Source organism: Canis lupus, chromosome 35, assembly GCF_003254725.2.
Source record: "Canis lupus dingo isolate Sandy chromosome 35, ASM325472v2, whole genome shotgun sequence".
Taxonomy (NCBI): Eukaryota; Metazoa; Chordata; class Mammalia; order Carnivora; family Canidae; genus Canis; species Canis lupus.
Genome location: NC_064277.1, coordinates 23,550,368 through 23,570,604, shown reverse-complemented (window position 1 = coordinate 23,570,604; position 20,237 = coordinate 23,550,368). Strand labels below are relative to the sequence as shown.

Genomic DNA, 20,237 nt, shown 5'->3' with positions numbered 1-20,237 from the left:
GGAGACTGAGTTAATAATGGATGACGCCTAAGTGAGGAAGATTCCATAAAATCCCAATGGCAGAGGGAGTTTCCAGGTGACAAACACATCCACACCAGGAAGGTGACACACTCCAGCTCTACAAGGACAGCTGCTCCTGGGCTCAAAACTCTCCCACACCTTGTCTTATCCCATATCTTATCTCTTCACCTGCTTGTTCATTTATGTCCTTTATCATATCCTTTATTTTTTTTTTAATTTTTTTAAAGATTTTTTTTAATTTATGTATTCATAGAGACAGAGAGAGAGAGAGAGAGAGGCAGAGCCACAGGCAGAGGGAGAAGCAGGCACCATGCAGAGAGCCCGACATGGGACTCGATCCTGGGTCTCCAGGATCACACCCTGGGCTGAAGGCGGTGCTATACCGCTGTGCCACCAGGGCTGCCCTATCATATCCTTTAATAAACTAGCAAACAGAGGTGCCTGGGTGGCTCAGTCAGTCAGTTAAGCGTCTGCCTTCGACTCAGGGTCCTGAAATCAAGCCCTGTGTCAGGCTCCCCATGCAGCAGGGGGGGTCTGCTTGTCACCCTCTCTTTTTGCCCTTCCCCCTGCCTCATACTCCCTCCCTCTCAAATAAATAAATAAAATCTTTAAAAATAAATAAATAAACTAGCAAACATAAGTAAGTGTTTCCCTGAGTTCTGTGAGCCAATCTAGCAAATTAATCAAACCCAAGGCAAGGTCTTTGGAACCTCCAATAACCTGGGCTTATAACTGGCATCTAAAGGCAGTTTGGGAGCAGTCTTGTGGGACTCAGCCCTGAACCTGTGGGATCTGATGCTGTCTCTGGGTAGACAGGATCAGAATTGAGTTAAATTGTGGGACACCTAGCTGGTATCGCAGAGAATTGTTTGGTGTGAGGAAAAACCTCCACACATCTGGTGACCAGAAGCAACAGAAGGGGAGTGTTTGGTGTGAGGAATCAAGGAGTCATATAGGAAAGAGAAACACGAAGGAAGGACAGAAGGAGGTTTCATCTCACAGGATTAAAGACTTTCCAAGATACAAAACACATACAAAGGCACAATGTGCATGGGGATATTTCAAGTATTACAGGGGTGCTGATATGAAAACATAATGATAGAATGGACAGGATGTGCTGAACAATCAGATACACGAGAGGGGGGAGTCAGAAAAGACTCAGGGGAAGGAAAGGCAATTTCCAGAGCAGGATAGAGGCGTAGAGCTATAGTGTGGCTGGGCAGTTAGGCTTACCAGTCTTTTGTGTAGGAGACCATCTATCTGACAGTGTGTGTGATGGGGGCAACAGGGGGGTGGGGGCAGGGGAAATATAGGTAAGCACTTCCTGACTTAAAGTCAAAAGTGAAATACTGTATCTCAAAATTATTCTCTGCTCTGAAAGCATTTCACTTTAGACAATCAGAATTCCAATTACATAGTTTCTTTATCTTATAACTATCATAGTATTGTAATACATATGTAGATACATAACTGAGTAACAATTCTAACTATTTAAGGTAGCATGGTGTAACAGAAATATTCAGACATAAAGTAAATAACACATACTGTACCTTTAGGTGACAATGAGGTTTTAGATAAATTTAAATGCTTTAATCCCTTTGGGAGTTTGGCAAATTGAATACTTAAAGAGGACACACCTGAGAAAGGAAAAAAAAGATTCTTAGAATGTTCATGTTCTCAGAATTGCATTTGTTTTATAATGCCTGAAAATTAACTTAAATTTGATTCTAATTTAAATGAACATTTTTTTCTTTCTAATGTCAGAGTTAATTCCCAATTACCATCACACCTCCCCTTTTTTTCTGTCCTACCTAAAGGATAGGAGAAAAGAAAGATTGTTTAATTAAGCATAACAATATAAAAACTTTACTGTTAGAGATGTTTTTCTTTGGACTAAAGTGTTACCCTCTCCTCTATAGTCCTATTTCAAATGCAAATACTCCTAGGAAGAGTGATATAATTGCTTCTTTTTAACCTGTGTCTTAATGAGTTGATCACTCTTCTGGGTGAGCAGATGCATGCTACTTAATTATTATCAAGAAAATGGTATAATGTTAACTATTCAGATAACAGCTTCAATTTTAGCACATGGATCCTAATACTTAATTAGCTTATGGCTAACAACCTCAGACAAAGCATCAGAATGTATTTAAGCTCTTAAAGGTAGGTTTTGTAACTTGAAAAATCAGTATTAAAAATCAGACAGTCTAAATTCAATGACCAGACTGGGAGACTGTGAACATCAGCTTACTTATTCAAGGACTGCAATGAATGTAGTCTGTTCACTGGGAGGAATGAGTAATACATGAATGTATGCTCTTCCTACAAATCTTTCAACCAATTTCCCGTTACATGTGAGTTATCACCTTCCCCGGGGCATGTTCCTGTGAAGGTTCCTAAAACTATATTAACCATTTGGTTTCCTAGACTAATTCTCAAGCTCTATGCACTGATACAGAACTACCATGGTCGCTGACCTATTATATAACCCCACATTCTCTGCACATTTTATCAAAGTTTATCAAGAAATAACTACTGTAGAAATACCCAGAAAGATCATGCAGCTTCACTAAGGCTCCAGATGGGTGTCTCCCCAAGGATAGTGGGTGCTCTGAGAGTCCCTATTTTACCTCATACCATTTCCCAAATAAGTTTGGAAACTGCTACATTAAATGATGTCAAACAGGTCTTTTTTAATGTGAATATTTCTAGAGATTTGAATACATTAATCCATATTGTTATTCTTATGAAAGAACATATAACTAACAAGTTAGCAGGGACAGAGGGAAAAAGGAGTCATTTAAAAAATGTAATTAATCTAAAAGACAGAAAAGGAGAGGGAAAAAAATCAAAGAAAAATGAGGAAAAAACAGCAGACATATAGTAGATTGCTATACAAATAAATCAATAATTACAATAAATGTACTAGGATACTCAAAACCAGTAAAAATGGGTTATCTAAACAAAATATTAGGTGTTTTCAAGAACACTTATAGATACACGTATTTAGAAGTAAATCTAAAAGAATGTAAAAAGATATATGCTGCAAACACTAACCAAAAGAAAATTAGTATATGTGCAATAATAGAAGACAAGTTCAGTAATTGAGACATTTCATTAATGAAGAAGAAATAATTTTAAATTTGTATGGTCTTAATAACATAGTCTCAAAATGTACAAAATAAATCTAGCGGTAACAAAAGGAAAACACATAGATTATCATATACATGCATATATGTTTGTACTACCTCGCAACAGTGGGAGATTTTTAAACACATCTCTGTCAGTAGATGATAAAAGAGATAAAAAAAAAGTTATAAAGACACAGATGATATCAAGAGCACAATAAAAAAATCTGTTTGAAATATTTAAAACTGTACCTAATAATTGCAGAACATTTCTTCCAAGTACACATGGAGCCTTTATTTCCCAAAAGTGACAATATACTGAGCCAAAAAGTAAATCTCAACAAATACATAGGATGTTCCTTAACTGCTGTGAAATCACACAAAGCATATTCTCTGATTGCTACTACTAAGTGCAATTAACACAGGAATTATTGCAAAAAGAGAATTAGAAAATCCCCAAATAATTAGAACTTAAGCAATATATTTCCAAATAACAAATGATCCTTCCAAAAAAATCACAATGGAAATCTTAAAAATATTTTGATTTAAATTTTAAAAAACTATGATATCAACATTTTAGGGATACAATTGGAGCCATGCTTAGAGTGACATCTATAGTCCTAAATACTTATGTGAATCCCAAAAAAGCTAGAAACTAATTATCTAAGTATCCATCTCAAGATATTTGAAAGAAAAACAGTAAATTAATCCCCACTCCATCCTCATAAATAGGAGTGGGGAAAGGATAATAAAGAAAAGGAAAGAAATCTATTAAACAGAAAGTAACAAAATAAGTAAATTTAACAAATCCTGTTCTTCAAAAAACTAGAAACATTAATAGACCCCAGCAAGACTGTTAGAAAGAAAGAAGAAAGAAAAAAGAAAGAAAAGGATCAAATGATCAAAAAGAAAAATGGAAAAAAATACCAGTAGAAATCCTACAGACACTGTAAATATAACTAAAGGGTATTGAAATTTTTTCTTTAGGTCAAAAATGTAACATTTAAGAAGAAATGGACAAATTCCTTCTGAAAAATACAATTTACCAAAACGTACATAAGAAGAAATAGATAATCTCAATAGTCATCTATCTATTTAAGAAAATAAACCTATTATTAAAACCTCTCCACAGGAAAAAGCAAAAGTTGCCAAATATAAAAGAGTATATACTATATAATGCTATTACTTACAAAGTTCAAGGATTCAAGGATAAATAAAGCAAACCTATCATAACAGATGTCAGGAGAGTAGTTATATTTTCTGAGGGGTAGAGGGCAAGGGTGAAAATCACTAGAGCAAAACCCTGGGAAGTTGAGAAGCTCTGGTAGTGTTCTTTGTCTTGAGCTTGGTAGGTAGTGATTCACGCAGAGGGTTCACTTGGTACAACTTCATTAAGATGTGAGCTTGGGATTTGTGAACTTTTCGGAAGGTGTATTATACTTTGATGAAAAAGTTTACTTCAAAAAACTTAGGCATGGGAGATAACAGAGGAGTAAACGGAGATGGCCATGGGTATGGTGATGCCTTTTTAGATATAACACCAAAGGCATAATCCACGAAAAACATAACTGATAAACTGGACTTCATTAAAATTAAAAAGTTCTGGAGTGCCTGGGTGGCTCAGTCACTTAAGTGTCTGCCTTCCACTCAGGTCACCATCCCAGGGACCTGGGAATAGTCCCACACATCCTGCTCCCTGCTCTGTAGGGAGCCTGCTTCTCCCTCTACCCCTCCCCTCTGCTTGTGATCTCTCTCTCTCTAATAAAAAATAAAATCTATTAAAAAAAAAAAAAAAACCTAAAAAGCTCTGTTCCGGAAAAGGCAATGTTAAGAGAAAAAGAAAGCAAGCCACAGACTGGAAGGAAATGTTTGCAAGAACTGATACTCAAAATATACAAAAAACTCTTAATTCAACAATAAACAAGCCAAGTGAAAAGGAGCCAAAGACCTTAACAGAACCCTCACCAAAGAAAATACAAGGATGGCAAATAAGCATATGAAAAGACGCTCCACACCTTATGTCCTCAAGCAAATGCCAATTAAAATAATAGTGCGATACCACTACCCACCTCTGAGAAAGGCCAAAATCTAGAACAGGGGCAACATCAAATGCTGGCCAGGATGAGCAGCAACAGGAGCTCTCATTCTTGGCTGGTGGGAATGCAAAATGGCACAGCCACTTTGGAAGACAGTTTGGTCATTTCTTATAAAACTTAACATACATTAACATGTGATCCAGCAATCACACTCCTTGGTATTATCCAAAGGAGTTGAAAACTACATGAAATTCTGGAAAAGTCAAATAAATAAATAAAAATTAGGTATGGAATCAGGAAGGATACCAGATTCTCACTTATAAATTTTGATATGAGTTATCACTGCCTACTCATGACCAATTCTTTTACATAGTTTTTTACCTAGCAAAACATATGCTGTGACAATGTTTAAAAAAAAAAAATCCCCAAGCCTATATCCCATGTCTTCAAATTATGCTGAACATACATTAAATCAAAGTTAAAACCTACCACTCAACTTCAAATCTGTTGTGCTCAGGCTGATCTCAGTTGTTCTGCTTTTTTGGAAAAATGACAATTTTTAAAATTTCACTACTTTCTTTTGCATCGGACATACCACACAACACCATAAATGCCTAGAACCAGATGCAAGGCGGGAATGGAACAATTATTTTACGCCACTGGTGACACTACCCAGTATTCATTCCTTAATCATCAGCTATCTTTAAAAAAGGTAGGAAGACAAAAAGGAGTAAACAGTCCAGCACTATTTTTCTCTAGAAATTGATCACATGGTAAATAAAAGTGAAGCTCCTGAATTAGACTAAAGGTGAATGAAGTCATGTTTGGTAATTTATTTAAAAGAAAAAAATGCAGGAAAAAGGTAAACAGGATAAAAAGTAAAGTAGACTAAAGACATAAGTACAAGACAGTCTGTTTCAAGTATTTTTTATCAAATTTCCGACTACATTATTAGCTTCTTTTTAAAACAAAATATTTTGTTTTAATTTCCTAGGCATCTGCAAGTCATAAATATATTACATTTCTTCTTTAAAGAAACACCCTTGCTAAGTGCTAACACAATAAAAGGCATAAATGCAGGGCACTACTGTCCATTTTTTTAAAAAATAAAAGCACTAAATTGATTCTTTTTATTGCACTATAAATTGATAAGGATTATTCTATTGGTTTCAGGTGTACATTACAGTGATCCAACACTTGCTGATCTTTGAGAAAAGGTAACAGATTATTACACAAAGGATCCTCTTGCTTTCTGGCAGACTTCAGAAACACGGGCTTGGCAACACGAATAATAAATTCAGTGTGGCTATCAGCCAAAAAATCTCAAGAAAAAAAAAAATTAACCTGCCTGGTACTTTCTGAAGCCACTTACTCAACGGTGCCATAGAACAAACTCATCATTGAGAAGACATTACCCCACAAACAAGGAAAGAAGAGACTTTTAAACTTTTGGCCAAAAATATTTAATTCTGCTCCCAAAATAAAGCAACACATAGCTTTCAGAGCTGTGAATTAAAACAGAATTTATCACTGGAAGTTTTCATTTGGAGACTTTACTAACTGAATTACCCTCCTTATGATTTTTTTTAAGTATGTGTCAAATCTAGATGGAAAAATGGTTTCATTTTTGTTTCTCCTTTCAAAACAAAACTACTATGGCTTCCTCAACTTCCAAATATTTATGCTTAATAAAAAAATTAATTATAAAATGTTTAGTATTATCATGTGCCACCTGATGTTATTAACTTACAAAGACAGGAAATTAAATTTGACATTGCATTTTTTTTTTTTTTATGATAGTCACACACAGAGAGAGAGAGAGGCAGAGACACAGGCAGAGGGAGAAGCAGGCTCCATGCACCGGGAGCCCGATGTGGGATTCGATCCCGGGTCTCCAGGATCGTGCCCTGGGCCAAAGGCAGGCGCCAAACCGCTGGGCCACCCAGGGATCCCGACACTGCATATTTAACCTATTAATCATGCATGTTTTTAAAAGCCTATGATAATACCACATAAAATTCTAACACTTGGATATCTAGAATCAGTATGATTCACATGCTAGGCAAAAAGGTTTATGGAAATCTTTGTTAGCTTAAAGCATCAATATTAATAGCTTAACAAAATTCTGCATGTGGAGTTCTAGCAACAGAATATGGGTAGGCAAGAGGCGTCATTTTTTGTCTGTTAGAAAGCATATAGATTTGAACACTGTGGATGTCAGAACACAGGTGACAGTTAAAACCTTCAGATTTCTTTTTTTTTTTTAAGATTTTATTTATTTATTCATAGAGACAGAGAGAGGGGCAGAGACACAGGCAGAGGGAGAAGCAGGCATCATACAGAGAGCCCGATGTGGGACTCGATCCAGGGTCTCCAGGATCATGCCCTGGGCTGCAGGCGGCACTAAACCACTGTGCCACCAGGGCTGCCCAAACCTTCAGATTTCTATTAATTCCACTGGCTTCCCTGGAAAGTTCAGAAACACTATGAAACATGAATAAACAAAATACAATGAGGCATTTCCATTTCAAAATTAAGGATGAGGAGGGACGCCTGGGTGGCTCAGCAGTTGAGCGCCTGCCTTCGGCCCAGGGCGTGATCCTGGAGTCCTGGGATCGAATCCCACATCGGGCTCCCTACATGGAGCCTGCTTCTCCCTCTGCCTGTGTCTCTGCCTCTATCTCTCTCTGTGTCTCTCATGAATAAATAAATAAAATCTTAAAAAATAATAATAAATAAGGCTGAGGAAAAAAAAGATTCAAGAGCTAGGAATATAGGAATAAAAAGACCAGTGGTATTATGGAGTCTGGGCACCGAACTTTCGAATGCTGTAAGATCCAAAGGTAGGCAGTTTTTAAAATATTGTTTTACCTTGTATCACCTTAAAAGTATCAATTAAATATGGCTAAAGTCATGCATCTGAAGAAAAGTACTTTCTGTTTTATAGCTATCACGTACAACCCTGGTATCTTAAAATATTAAGGTGATTAAGAAAATTGACTGATATACTATGGAATAAGCCAATGTTTTTCAAAAAGCACACATAACATTCTTTCCTCCTACTTCCCAAGGAAATCTAGACAGTCAAAGCAGAAAATCACAACCATGGTATGAGAGCCTGACAGACCAACTAGCAGTCTGATATTCAGGAAGTCCTAGACAGGAGCCTCAACAACTGGTATCAGGTAGAACTCTGCAAGCTGTGTCCAAATCATGTAAACACAGTTTCCTCATTCATAAAAAGGAAAGAATAACATTTGCATGATTTTATTCCACAAGCCTATTTTATAAATCAAAGGAAGCAGTGAAAGCAAACATCGAGTGCATAGCATGTGACAGGCTATTATTATCTGCTTCTGTATATTAACTCATTTAATCCTGAGAACACCTTTACACGGTAGGTACTATTGTCATTTTAGAGACAAACTAGAGTACATGTAGCTCAATGAGCCCTGAGTAATATATAGAATTGTTGAAGCACTATACTACACAGCTGAAACTAATATAACACTGAATGTTAACTATACAAGAATTAAAATTTTAAAAATAAAAATAAAGATGAGGAAACAAACATAGAAGTTAGGTAACTTGTCCAAGGAAATTTAGCTTGAAAGTGACAAAGCCCAGAACCGAACTAGTGCATTTTTTAAAAAGATTTTATGTATTTATTTGACAGAGAGAGAGCACGTGCACAAGCAGGAGGAGTGGGTGAGGGAGAGAGAAGCAAACCCCCTGCTGAGCAGGGAGCCCATGTAGGGCTCAATCTCAGGACCCAGGACACCTGAGCTGAAGGCAGACAATCGACTGAGTCACCTACACACTCCAGAACTCATGCATTTTGACTCCAGAATTTACAGGTGTACACACGATTAGATATGAAAGATAAAAAGCACCAAAAACAGTTCAGTGGCAGTTAGTTCTAGAATCTGTTTCTCTTGTCTTATTCAGATCAAACCACCAGATGGTCAGAAAGAAAAAAAAAATCTGGGTACTTCAGGTCAACATTTCCAAAAGAAAAACATTCTGAGACAGGATTCAAAATCATCTTTAAACAAAATAATCCAATTTAGAAGAAAGTGAGGGGAGGAAATGGACAGACATTCCTGACAAGGCTAATAAGACCATAAAAATGAGGGGGTTGGGGAAGGACAACCAGTTAGTACAGAACATGGAGTTTGTAATGATTACGGAAGTCAAGCATGTGGAATGAGCAGAGAGATCTGTAGTCTCCAAACGACTCAACTATTATCCAAAAAGTCATGTTAGATGCAAAGGATAAGTTCTAAGGAAGTGACTGAGAACACCATGGTATTCAGACACGACGTCAGCCTAGGGATCTACCACAGAAAGTTGATGAAGTTGAGCTGGAGCAGACATTCATAAGCCTTTTCTACCATGACCCAAATAAAGAAACAGATTTGACATCACAGTGAAGGAACCTCATACAAAAATAAATGCATACACATATATTATAAAAGTAAAACCAAAATTTTCCCAAACAAATGCACTGTGATGTTTTCTATTCTTTCATTTTTTAAACATTTTATTTTATTTTATTTTATTTTATTCATTCATTCATTCACTCATTCATTCATTCATGAGAAGCACAGAGAGAGAGAAAGAGGCAGAGGGAGAAGCAGGATCCACGCAGGGAGCCCAACATGGGACTCGATCCTGGGTCTCCAGGATCACGCCCCGGGCTGAAGGGGCTAAACTGCTAAGCCACCAGGGCTGCCATCTATTCTTTTTGTTTAATATTTTATTTTTTCGGGATCCCTGGGTGGCGCAGGTTTGGCGCCTGCCTTTGGCCCAGGGCGTGATCCTGGAGACCCGGGATCGAATCCCACGTCGGGCTCCCTGCATGGAGCCTGCTTCTCCCTCTGCCTGTGTCTCTGCCTCTCTGTGTGTGACTATCATGAATAAATAAATAAAAATCTTTAAAAAATATATTTTATTTTTTCACTTAGAGAGAGAGCATAAGCAGGGAGGAGGGGTAGAGGGAGAGGGAGAAGCAGACTCCACACTGAGTAGGGAGCCTGACCCAGAACTCAATCCCAGGACCCTGAGATCATGATCTGAGCTGAAGGCAGACTCTTAACCAACCAAGCCACCCAGATGCCCCCAATATTTTCTATTCTGTTCTATCTCTTCTTTTTTTTTTAAGTAGGTTCCATGCCCTGTGTGAAGCCTAAACCAGAGTTCGAACTCACCACTATTGAGATCAAGACCTAAGCTGAGACCATGGCTAGACGCTTATGGACTGAGCCACCCAGGCACTGTATTCTTCTTTTTTAAATGCTTGTCATGAGCTATTAAATTGATTTCATGACCTGCTAATGGGTCTTGACCTACAATCTGAAAACACATCAGGAGAAAAGGCAGAGAGCAAGCTGGGGTACAGTCCTGGCCTTGTACCCAGAATAAGAAGAGCTCGTGCACGTGTGTGGTCTGTTTGCTGCCTTGTGTGTCTCTTCCGAGAGAGAGAGAGAGAGAGAGAGAGAGAGAGAGAGAGAAGAGCCCTAGCACATGAAGCCCAGCTCTTACACACTACACTCCTGCTTACTAATTCATACTTCACCCTCCTTCACCACAAGCCCCTTGACAACAGAAGGCTGTCTGTCCTTTGTACATAAGTGTGACAAGAAACTGAACACTAACTAACAGGAATTTGCTTCATCAACATTCATATCACAAAGCAAGAAGTCAAATTTGCTCTCTGAGTTTCCAAATAAGTCCCTGAGTGGATGGTTCAGGTACAAAATCAAATTCCGTATGGTGTTGAAATTCCTCAGAATCCTGGGCTGCTTTTAAACTGTCTTGTGTTTTTCCTTGAGTTTCTTTTGGTCTCTTTTATATACTATATGATTCAATTATAAATTCTTTCCCCATGCTTTCTATTGTTTTCAAACATAAAATCCTGTCACTGAACAGCTCAGAAACAAAAATCATGAAATATTTTGCCTAGATTGAAATTCTTATAAATATTTTACACTTCGTGGGATTTCTTGTGGAATTTCCATCCACGAGTAGAAAAATGACCAATCATATTCAGATATTTAGCCTGAATTTTTAAAAAAATCTATACAGAATTTGTGTTCAGGAGGCACAGCTCCAAGAGGGAAGGTAGAAAATATGGGTGTTGGCAGTTGTCCAAGAACACTGGCAAATATATCAGTGAACGAATCTAGAAGGGGCTTAAACAAGGAATGTCTCAGCTTGAGAACACATTTTCATGAGTGTCAAAAATTAAGTGTATGTGAGGAGACACCATACCAGAGAGTCAATATGTACAACAATGTTGAGGAAAACATGCTTGGAACAATCTGGGATTTTAGCTCCTATGAATGGACTATGTATGAAAAGATCAAATCAGGCCCTCAAGGTAAGAATGTAGAGAACAAAAGCCTGGAAACATCATCTTTGAGCCCATGTTCTTATATAAAAGAAATTGCTATAAACTTTGCCATGATTTTCAATGCAAGTAAAAAGCTACAGAAGAGAATTAAGATGAAGTCAAACTCAATATAAAGGTAATATTCACTGAGTATGTCCAAGGTCTGAGGAGATTGGGGAGGCTGGGGGAGAAGGAGCAGGAGGGATGATAAGGAAGCAGGTGGAGAAGAAATGTCTGCATCTAATTAGAATGCACCAGAATGAAGCAAGCACCACCACAGAAGGTTAAACCAAAGACAAGGGTCTGACAAAGATTGCGTCTGAGGGGACAAGCCACCTAGTCCAGCTACACCTCACATGTGAGGTTCATTATGGAAAACAAAGGGCCTCATGTGCATTCTTCCTTCAAATCCCCCCAAACTCAAACTGTATGTGGTTTTTCAGGCCTGGCTTCTTTCACCTGCCATGAGGTTTCTGAGGTTCCACCATGTTGTAGCCTCTCATCTGTGTCCACAGTTCAGCTGGGTGCCGTGGTCTGGACACACTATACTGTGTGTGCCCACTCACCAGTCACAGACTGCAGAGGACTTCCAATGCTTGGCTACTAGGAAGAAGACACCTATAAACATTCATTCCCAAGTCTATGTACAAACATAGGCTCCTTTTCTCTTCAGGGATATCCAGGAGTTCCACTGAACTGCTGGATCATGTGCAAATCTGTGTTTAGCTTTATTATTTTTTAAAGATTTGTTGATTTAAGAGAAAAAGAGAGGGTTAGGGGGAAGGGCAGATGGAAAGGGAGAGAGAGTCTGAAGTAGACTCCACACAGAGCATGGAGCCTGACGCAGGACTTGACCCCATGACCCCAAGATCATGACCTGAGCCAAAACCAAGAGTTAGTTGCTTCGTCAACTACACCACTCAGGTGCCCCAATTTGTGTTTAGCTTTTTAAGAAACTATCTGACTAGTCTGCAAAGTGGCTGCACCATTTTACATGCCCATCAGGAAAGCATGCATTCCCATTTCCCATGTCTTCCCCAACACTTTCTTTGATCACAGCCATACTGCTGGTTGCAAAGTGGTACTCACTGTGGTTTGAATTTGTGGGGTTTTTTTAAGTATGTATGTATGTATTTAAGAGAACGCAGGCAGAGGAGAGGGAGAAGCAGACTCCCAGCCAAGCAGGGATCCCAGGACTCCGAGATCCTGACCTTAGCTGAAGCAGAGGCTTCACCGACTGAGCGACCCAGGCACCCTGAATCTTCGTTTCTGCAATGACTAAGCAGTGTCCCTTCCTGGCCTACTGTGCTCTGGATTTATATCCTTAAGCACCTGCCTCCATCAACTCTCCCTTCACTGACTGTCCAGTCAGTGGATAAATATGTTTGGGTCCCTCCTACCTTAGAAACCAAACCAAAAACAGCCATCCTGTCTATAAAAGGTGATTTACACATAGATCTACATCTACATTTCCATGTATCATATTCATCACTTTCTAGCATTTGACTAATACAGACAACATCTAGTTTTTTCTAAAGAAATCCCAATGAAACTCCTGTTTCAGAGATAGGCATCCATTATTTTCAGCTGTGGTTTATTCCATGAGGATGATTTTCATGCAATCTAGTGTCCTAATTCAGTCTCAAACTTCCTTTAGATTCACCACTTTAAACGCTAGGAAATTACTCTTTATTTTTGGATTGAAAGCCACATGGGTGGGTATCCTTCGCAGTGAAGAACAGTGTCTATATCAGGAACACAAAGCAGAATTGAGCATCTGTACCTTCAGTTCAGTTTAATAATTAATCCTCAAATATATAACATTCAAGATGAGAGGCTTTTATTCAACAATGCTGGAGAACATTTGCCACAGATAATGAAAACAAAATACTCCTTCTAGAGATAAAGTATTTCTTCTTAAACCCCACCCACCAATGTTCTCCTACCGAGAATTTAAATACTCAAGTTACACATTCTACTGACTCTTCCTTCTGCCCAAACACTTTTAACGAAACCCTTTTCTGCCTCATCATGAACTCCAGTCCTCCATTTTCTCCTGATCTTCATGTTCAAATCCTGTTAAATGTTAAAAGATGCTTCTGGTATACAGAATAGTGAGATGGTCCACAAGATTCCTACCCCCATGGGACACATGCCCTGTATAATTTCCTTGAGTGTGTGGGCAGACTAATGAATACATGGCACATTGCTAACATGATTGGGCTACTATTCAACTGACTTTGAGTTAATCAAAAGGAGACTGTCTTGGGTGGGCCTGACCCAATCAGGTACCCTATTCAAAAGAAAGGTAAGCATCAAAGAGATGTGCTCCTTACTGCTTCAAGCCTCCTTTCAAATGGAGGAAGGATATGAGCACAGCCTCTGGGTGGAGGGAGTGGTCCCCAACGACAGCTAGCAAGAATATGGTGACTTCTGTCCTACAGACCCAAGGACATTAATTCCGCCAACAACCTGTAAGCTTGAACACAGAAGGTCACATGTGATCACAGCCACAGCTGACAACCTGTTTCAGCCCTGAGAGGCTCTGAGTAGACAGCCCAGCAAACCTGTGCCAACTACTGACCCAAAGAAATGGTCCGGTAATGCATCTGTGTCATTTTAAGCCACCATGTTGGTGGTCATTTGTTACAGAGCCATAAAAAAACTAATATGATAGTTTAAAAATAATATCCTTTCTGTGTATCTCTTCAAAAGAAGATAATTAGATAATGAATGTTAGCACCAGTATTTTCATCAAAGGGTGGAAAAAAACTAGAAGCCAACAAAGCATCAGGAGCATTTATTAAATAATTACAACTGAGCCTGACAACATTTTCCGAGTGTAGCCACACTAAAACTCTCTAATCCTCTTAAAATTTTGGCATCAGGAATCACATGAATGCTACGGTACCTCGATCCTCCAGTGGGTTGCCAGCAAGGTTAATCGTGTGGAGTCCTGAGTTGGGATTATGTGCTAGAGCACTGGCCAGTTTTTGTGCAAAATCTCTGTAAGTAAACAAAACAGTGAGATTAAATAACACAAAAGGTAAAACTGCCCAAATAAAACACTGACAGCTAGAACAGCTGGAGTGAAATCTAAAAAAAGAAAACCTTTCTTTACAGTATTAGTCTACTTACCACATATTCATTAACACCCAATCTATTTCACACAACTATATATCCTCATTAGAGAATCCATAAAGCCACAGCCAAAATGTGGTTCATTTTGATTAGCCAAAACCTCATTCAAAAGCAAAAAGAAAATATATAAATGCCCCTTTAAAGACATTATTACAGAATGCTATTAATAGTATTACAGCTCTTCCATAACTAAAAAAAAAATCCTGAATTGAACCTGCTTTTCATGAAAATTGCAATAGGCTGTTCACTATATCTTAATTCTCATTTCATGCAATACTCACAAATGCAAAACTGATTGCCCTAATTATTGAGTTTAAAGGCTATGACTGCTAGCACTATGCTTTAACAAAAAATCAAAATCACTATTTTAGGTATGTTGTACTTAAAATAACACACTAAGTGCTATGATTATGAAGCTATCAACCCTGCTCAGTTAGGAGCAGTAAAGTCTTTGTTCTAGCAGATTCAAATTCCACATAAGGCTTGGGCATTGACTACTGAATCACTACCAACTACCGAACAGGGTAAGTATGAATTTGGAAAGAGACAGATACAGACCAAGGCAAAAGCAATGAAATCATGGGAAATATGTTGTTACTAGTGTCATTAATGGTATTCATAAAAGCTAACACATCGCATCTATAAGATGAAAGATACTTTTCTAAGCATTTTACATGTATTAATTTACTTATCCTAACATCATAATTCTATAAAGTAGATACTATTGCTTTCTCCATCTAAAAGATAAAGAGACTGAGGCACAGAAGTGAGGCAACTCACCCAAGACCATGAGGCATCTGGCCCACCCTCTTAACCACCACACCATGCTCCCTCAAGAACAAGTGACTGGATCACAGAAGATGTTATAAAATCCTTAACAAGTATCCATCCATCCCTTTTCTTTTTCTTTTTTTTTTTCTCTTTTTTAGAAGGGAAAACACTGTATATGTGAGTGACCCAACTTTTCTTTTTTTTTTTAACTATATATTAATTTTAGAAGAAATGGTGGAAAGATTTTAAGCCACATATTCATATATTCAGGAAAATACTCACGTTCTAAGCCCAGCATTTTCCAACACCAATTCCTCCAGCCGATTGGACCTACTCACCACTCTCAAGATCTGTTCACAGACATCAGTGGACTGTAAGAGAAGATATTTTTTGACCATGCCATAAGTCTAAAAGCAACCTCACTTTATTGTTTACAAATCCATGCAGATGTAAAGTTTTAATCAAATAAACCATTTATTCATGTATTCATTCATTCAACAAAACCTGATCAAGCATCTACTACTATGTACCAGCACAATGAGGGTCCTGAGAATACAATGCCATGAAAGACAAAAAGTCCCTGTTTTTAAGAGTATACCATTATACAGACAATTATGATGGAATGATTAAAAACCCATTTTAGTAGTACTGTGGGCACTCACAGGTATATCCCAATCTTGGGAAAACCAAAAGGAATTGCCAAAGAAAGTGATCTCCAGCATGGAGAACAAAAGACTTAGTGATGCCAATGATGGTAACAATATTAGGTTTGTGATGACGATCCCTTCACTGAACTTTTGTCATGTGCTAGGGCCTGAGCCCTTCACTCCAATAAGCTGAGTATCAGAAAATGTTTTGATGCAATCCCATCAAAGGAACAAGTATCAGTTCTCTTGAACATTGGGTGAAAAACATGAAAAATTTCTATTCTTTTTGAAGACTGTAGAGTAAAATCTCAAACGCGATTCTTCATTTTAAAATACCAAATATTAAAAATATACACATATGTATTTTTGTGCTTAAATCTTAGTTAAGAGAAAAGCAGTAAGAGCAGCCCTCAAATCCTGTCATGACACTTCCTTTTATCCCAGGACATCCTAGGAAGCATCTGGGCACTTACATGCATTATTTTCCAGAACTGAAATGATTAGTTCCATGATTTCTTGCCTAAACATCTAAAGCTACTGAAAAGACCATGCCTGTGGGAGATAATGATAGATGGGCAGCACCAATGGCCAGGACACATTCCTGAAATAGTTGGCACCATTTCCAAAAGTGGGATATGTACCACCTCCACAGAGCTCTCCTGTGCCCCATTTTGAAAATCATGACTGTTTTAAGGAGCCAGGTAAACTGACTTGGTAGAGAAGCATTGTCCTCCCTGACCCCACAATCCCTGAGCTAATCTACTTCTCTTTCCTTGAATGACTCCCCTCTCCCACCTGTCATGTCTGCTAGCTCAGTCTTACAAATGGTCCCCATGTCAGCAAACAACAAACGGAGGCTTCTATTGCCAGGTCTCCCTCTCATCATGGCTTCCTGTCTGTTCCCAAGAGTTCACCTGGCGCCCCACCATGCCTAGCTCCATCATCTCATCACTGACTGCAGATACTCTCCTTTTAGCTCATACAGTTTCCATAACTCACGTCTCCACACTTGCTTGTTGCTCAGCCTCTTTGGTAGTCGGTGATGATATAAGGACAATAGTTAATAGGGAATGCCTACAATATGTCAGGTACTGTGTTAGAATTTCTATACACATGATTTACTCATCTCAATAACCTGCAAATTAGCTATATTGCTATGTCCATTCATTCATTCATTCAACAAACTAATCAGATACCTAATTATTAAACCAATTTTTATGGAATAGCTATTAGGAGCCATGTACTGTGATATGCACTAGACAGAGATGAGCTCCAATTAACTCTCAATAATAGGAAGCTGAGGTCCTAGAACGTCAAGTAACTTACCTACAGTCACAGAGCCTTGTAATAGGAGCCAGAATCTGAAGACCCAGGTTTCTATTTCCAGGCCCACCCTCTTTCCTATACCACATTGGCTTTTGATGGGCCCCAAATGAGTTCAGTCCATGCCCATACTCATAATACGTTAAGCTACTCATACCCGAGGTAAATTCAGAGAACCAGCAAACCTCAACCCTCCACTTTCTACAGATCCACGTCTTAATCAAAATCCTACCTCTTCACTATGAAAATCGTAAGGCCCAGTTTCCATGACCTCTGAAAGTTGGAGGCTTGACCATAGAGTGACCAATAAAACAATCTCTAGATTATTTCCTGTCCTAAAATGAAGTGGTAGAAAGCTAACTTATGGGTAAGTGTCCATACGGCTGCTTTGAACTTGCAAAAAATCCCCAACAGAGCATCTTATTTCCACCAGTGAAACAGATCAAAAATTTGGTTCCCCCATACCTTATGAAAGCTAACATCTCACTTTTGATTTCATTTTGTTTACATATAAATCTGCCCCAAAACTCCTCTAGAAAATTAATGTTAACTCTCATAACTCAAGCAGACCAACCCTACCTGCTAACGTTTTCTCAAATTCGTAGGAAGGGAAGTTTTGTGGAGATGGAATGCAGGATAGAAACATAAAATCTGCTATTTGCAGCTGTACAAACGTAACTTTAATGGTTTTAGCCAACAGAATGAGTATATACAGAAGGCTTCGCTAAATGTCTTTCTGTTCATTATCTAAAATTGCCCGAAGCAGCTGAAAACATAAGGAAGAACTTCTCTGAGGCATCTCACATTACAAACTTTGTAAAATGTATGCAGATCGCTTGCAGGAAAATATCTCAAGAAAAAAGCATGTACACAGTTCACCAGATTAGTAGGAAAACAAATGTTTTTTGATAATTATCAGGCTTTTGAAACTAAGCAGAAGTAAGCAACATTTGCAACATCTTCACTTACCAGTTTCAGATCCTTGGAAGATAGCTTTGTGAACCACTGATTATATTCCAGAGCAGCAATGATAGGTATTAGGTCCCTAGAAGCAGAAATAACAACATACGTGAAAGCCCTCTTACCGCAGCCATGCTGGCACTTTATTTTCAATCTGTGACATCCAAGTTCACTGGTTAGTTGCTATTATTTACAATCACAACATCCAGCTAAAACTACTTCGACCACGAGGTAACAATGAAATTCTTTGGGACAGATCTTCAGTAATGATGATAGTAGAATTCCTAAAAGCTGAATTTATTTCCCTCTGGGGCCCGTGATGTCTATATCCAAAGGAAGAGAGACTGGTAGCAAGCAGCATTTGCTCAGAGAACCTCCTTGCTCTTGGAGAAACGTACTTCTCAGTCTATATTAATGAACCTGATTTCTTTAACCATCAAGAGTGTCATATACAGTTTACCCTTGAACAACACAGATTTGAACTGCATGGATTTTTTTTAATAATATAATACTCTAAATGTATTTTCTCTTATGACTTCCTTAATAACATTTTCTTTCCTCTAGCTTACTTTACTGTAAGAATGCAGTATATAATACAAACAAAATGTGTGTTAAGTGTTTATGTTATTGGTGGGCTTCTGGTCAACACTAGGCTGTGAGTACTTAAGTTTTAGGGGAGTCAAAGGCTGTATTTGGATTTTTGACTGTGTAAGGGGGATGGTTTGTTGCCCCAGCCTCCACTCTCCCACCATGGTTACAAGTCAACTGTATTCTCTAATTGAGGAGTTTATATTGTAGCAAGGACACCATTTAGCCTTGTGGATAATAAGTGACCCTGAATGGATTCCCGAGGCTTAGCAAGCATGTTACAACCCTTTGGTACTTTCTTGTGGTTTCTAGTATTTATTAAATACATGAGATAGCCCAGGTGTATTTTTGTCTTATGCTTCACACAAACTCTTCAGCCGTTGAGTGCAGCTATTTGCATCAGAGACCTGCCTGCACTATTTTTCCAGCCTAATCTCCTATAACATGCCCCTAATTCATGCTCAAGCCAAAAGCAGATGATTTACTACTCATCAAACACATCATACAATTTCACAGTCAGAAATATCTTTTAGTGTTGTGTTTGGCTATGAAAATCCATGCATGCTTCTTTGTGTGCATCACACAAACTCTCCTCTATGAGCCCCTGGGTCACCCCAGCCAGTGCCCTGTTTGCATCTCTATTTAGCATTAATTTTATTCTGTCTTGGATTACAGTTTGTATTCCATGTCTGCCCCTCACCATCCCAGCTTGTAAATTCTTTGAAAACCAAGTCTGCTTCAGTTTTCTGGCTTCAGTGAGACCATAATCAGTTTCATCTGCATGGCATGACACATAGCAAGTACTCAAACCATTACTGAAATAGAAAAGAAAGGCAGAAGGTGGAAAGAGAGGTGAAATCCACATTATTTCATAGCTTCTGGGTACCAGGCCCTGTGGCAGGCACGCTACACAGACCATCCCGTCCAACCACACGTTTGGTTTCATCAGACATGCTTTTTTTTTTTTTTTTCCCCAGACATGCTTTAAAAAGGAGGAATGAGTCCCGAAGGTAGGGGGAAAAACAGTGCAAAGGAATTACTAGTCCCAGTCATGTGGTCTCATATGCCACCTGTTCTACTGAATAGTCTCTTCATTAATTCTGCTAGAGTTTTAGATTTCAGATTTAAAACCACGGATGGCAACTTCTTTCCACAGTGGTTTTATGGTCTTCACTTCCTTCAGCATTCCCCGCTGGTTACGTGAGAGTTAGTGCCTGTCATTCTCTCT

General features: G+C 38.5%; 1 protein-coding gene across 5 annotated transcripts in view; it reads right to left on the bottom strand.

The window, feature by feature from the left end:
* CARMIL1 (capping protein regulator and myosin 1 linker 1) overlaps positions 1 to 20,237 on the bottom strand; it is a 311,565-nt gene that overhangs the window by 136,055 nt on the left and 155,273 nt on the right. For all 5 annotated transcript variants that reach the window (XM_025442784.3, XM_035710597.2, XM_025442806.3 and 2 more), the window contains exons 9-12: positions 18,431 to 18,506; positions 15,774 to 15,862; positions 14,491 to 14,585; positions 1,572 to 1,658 (exon numbers count right to left, since the gene is read on the bottom strand). In XM_025442784.3, coding sequence (XP_025298569.1) covers positions 1,572 to 1,658; positions 14,491 to 14,585; positions 15,774 to 15,862; positions 18,431 to 18,506 — 347 coding nt within the window. The remainder of the gene's footprint in view (positions 1 to 1,571; positions 1,659 to 14,490; positions 14,586 to 15,773; positions 15,863 to 18,430; positions 18,507 to 20,237) is intronic.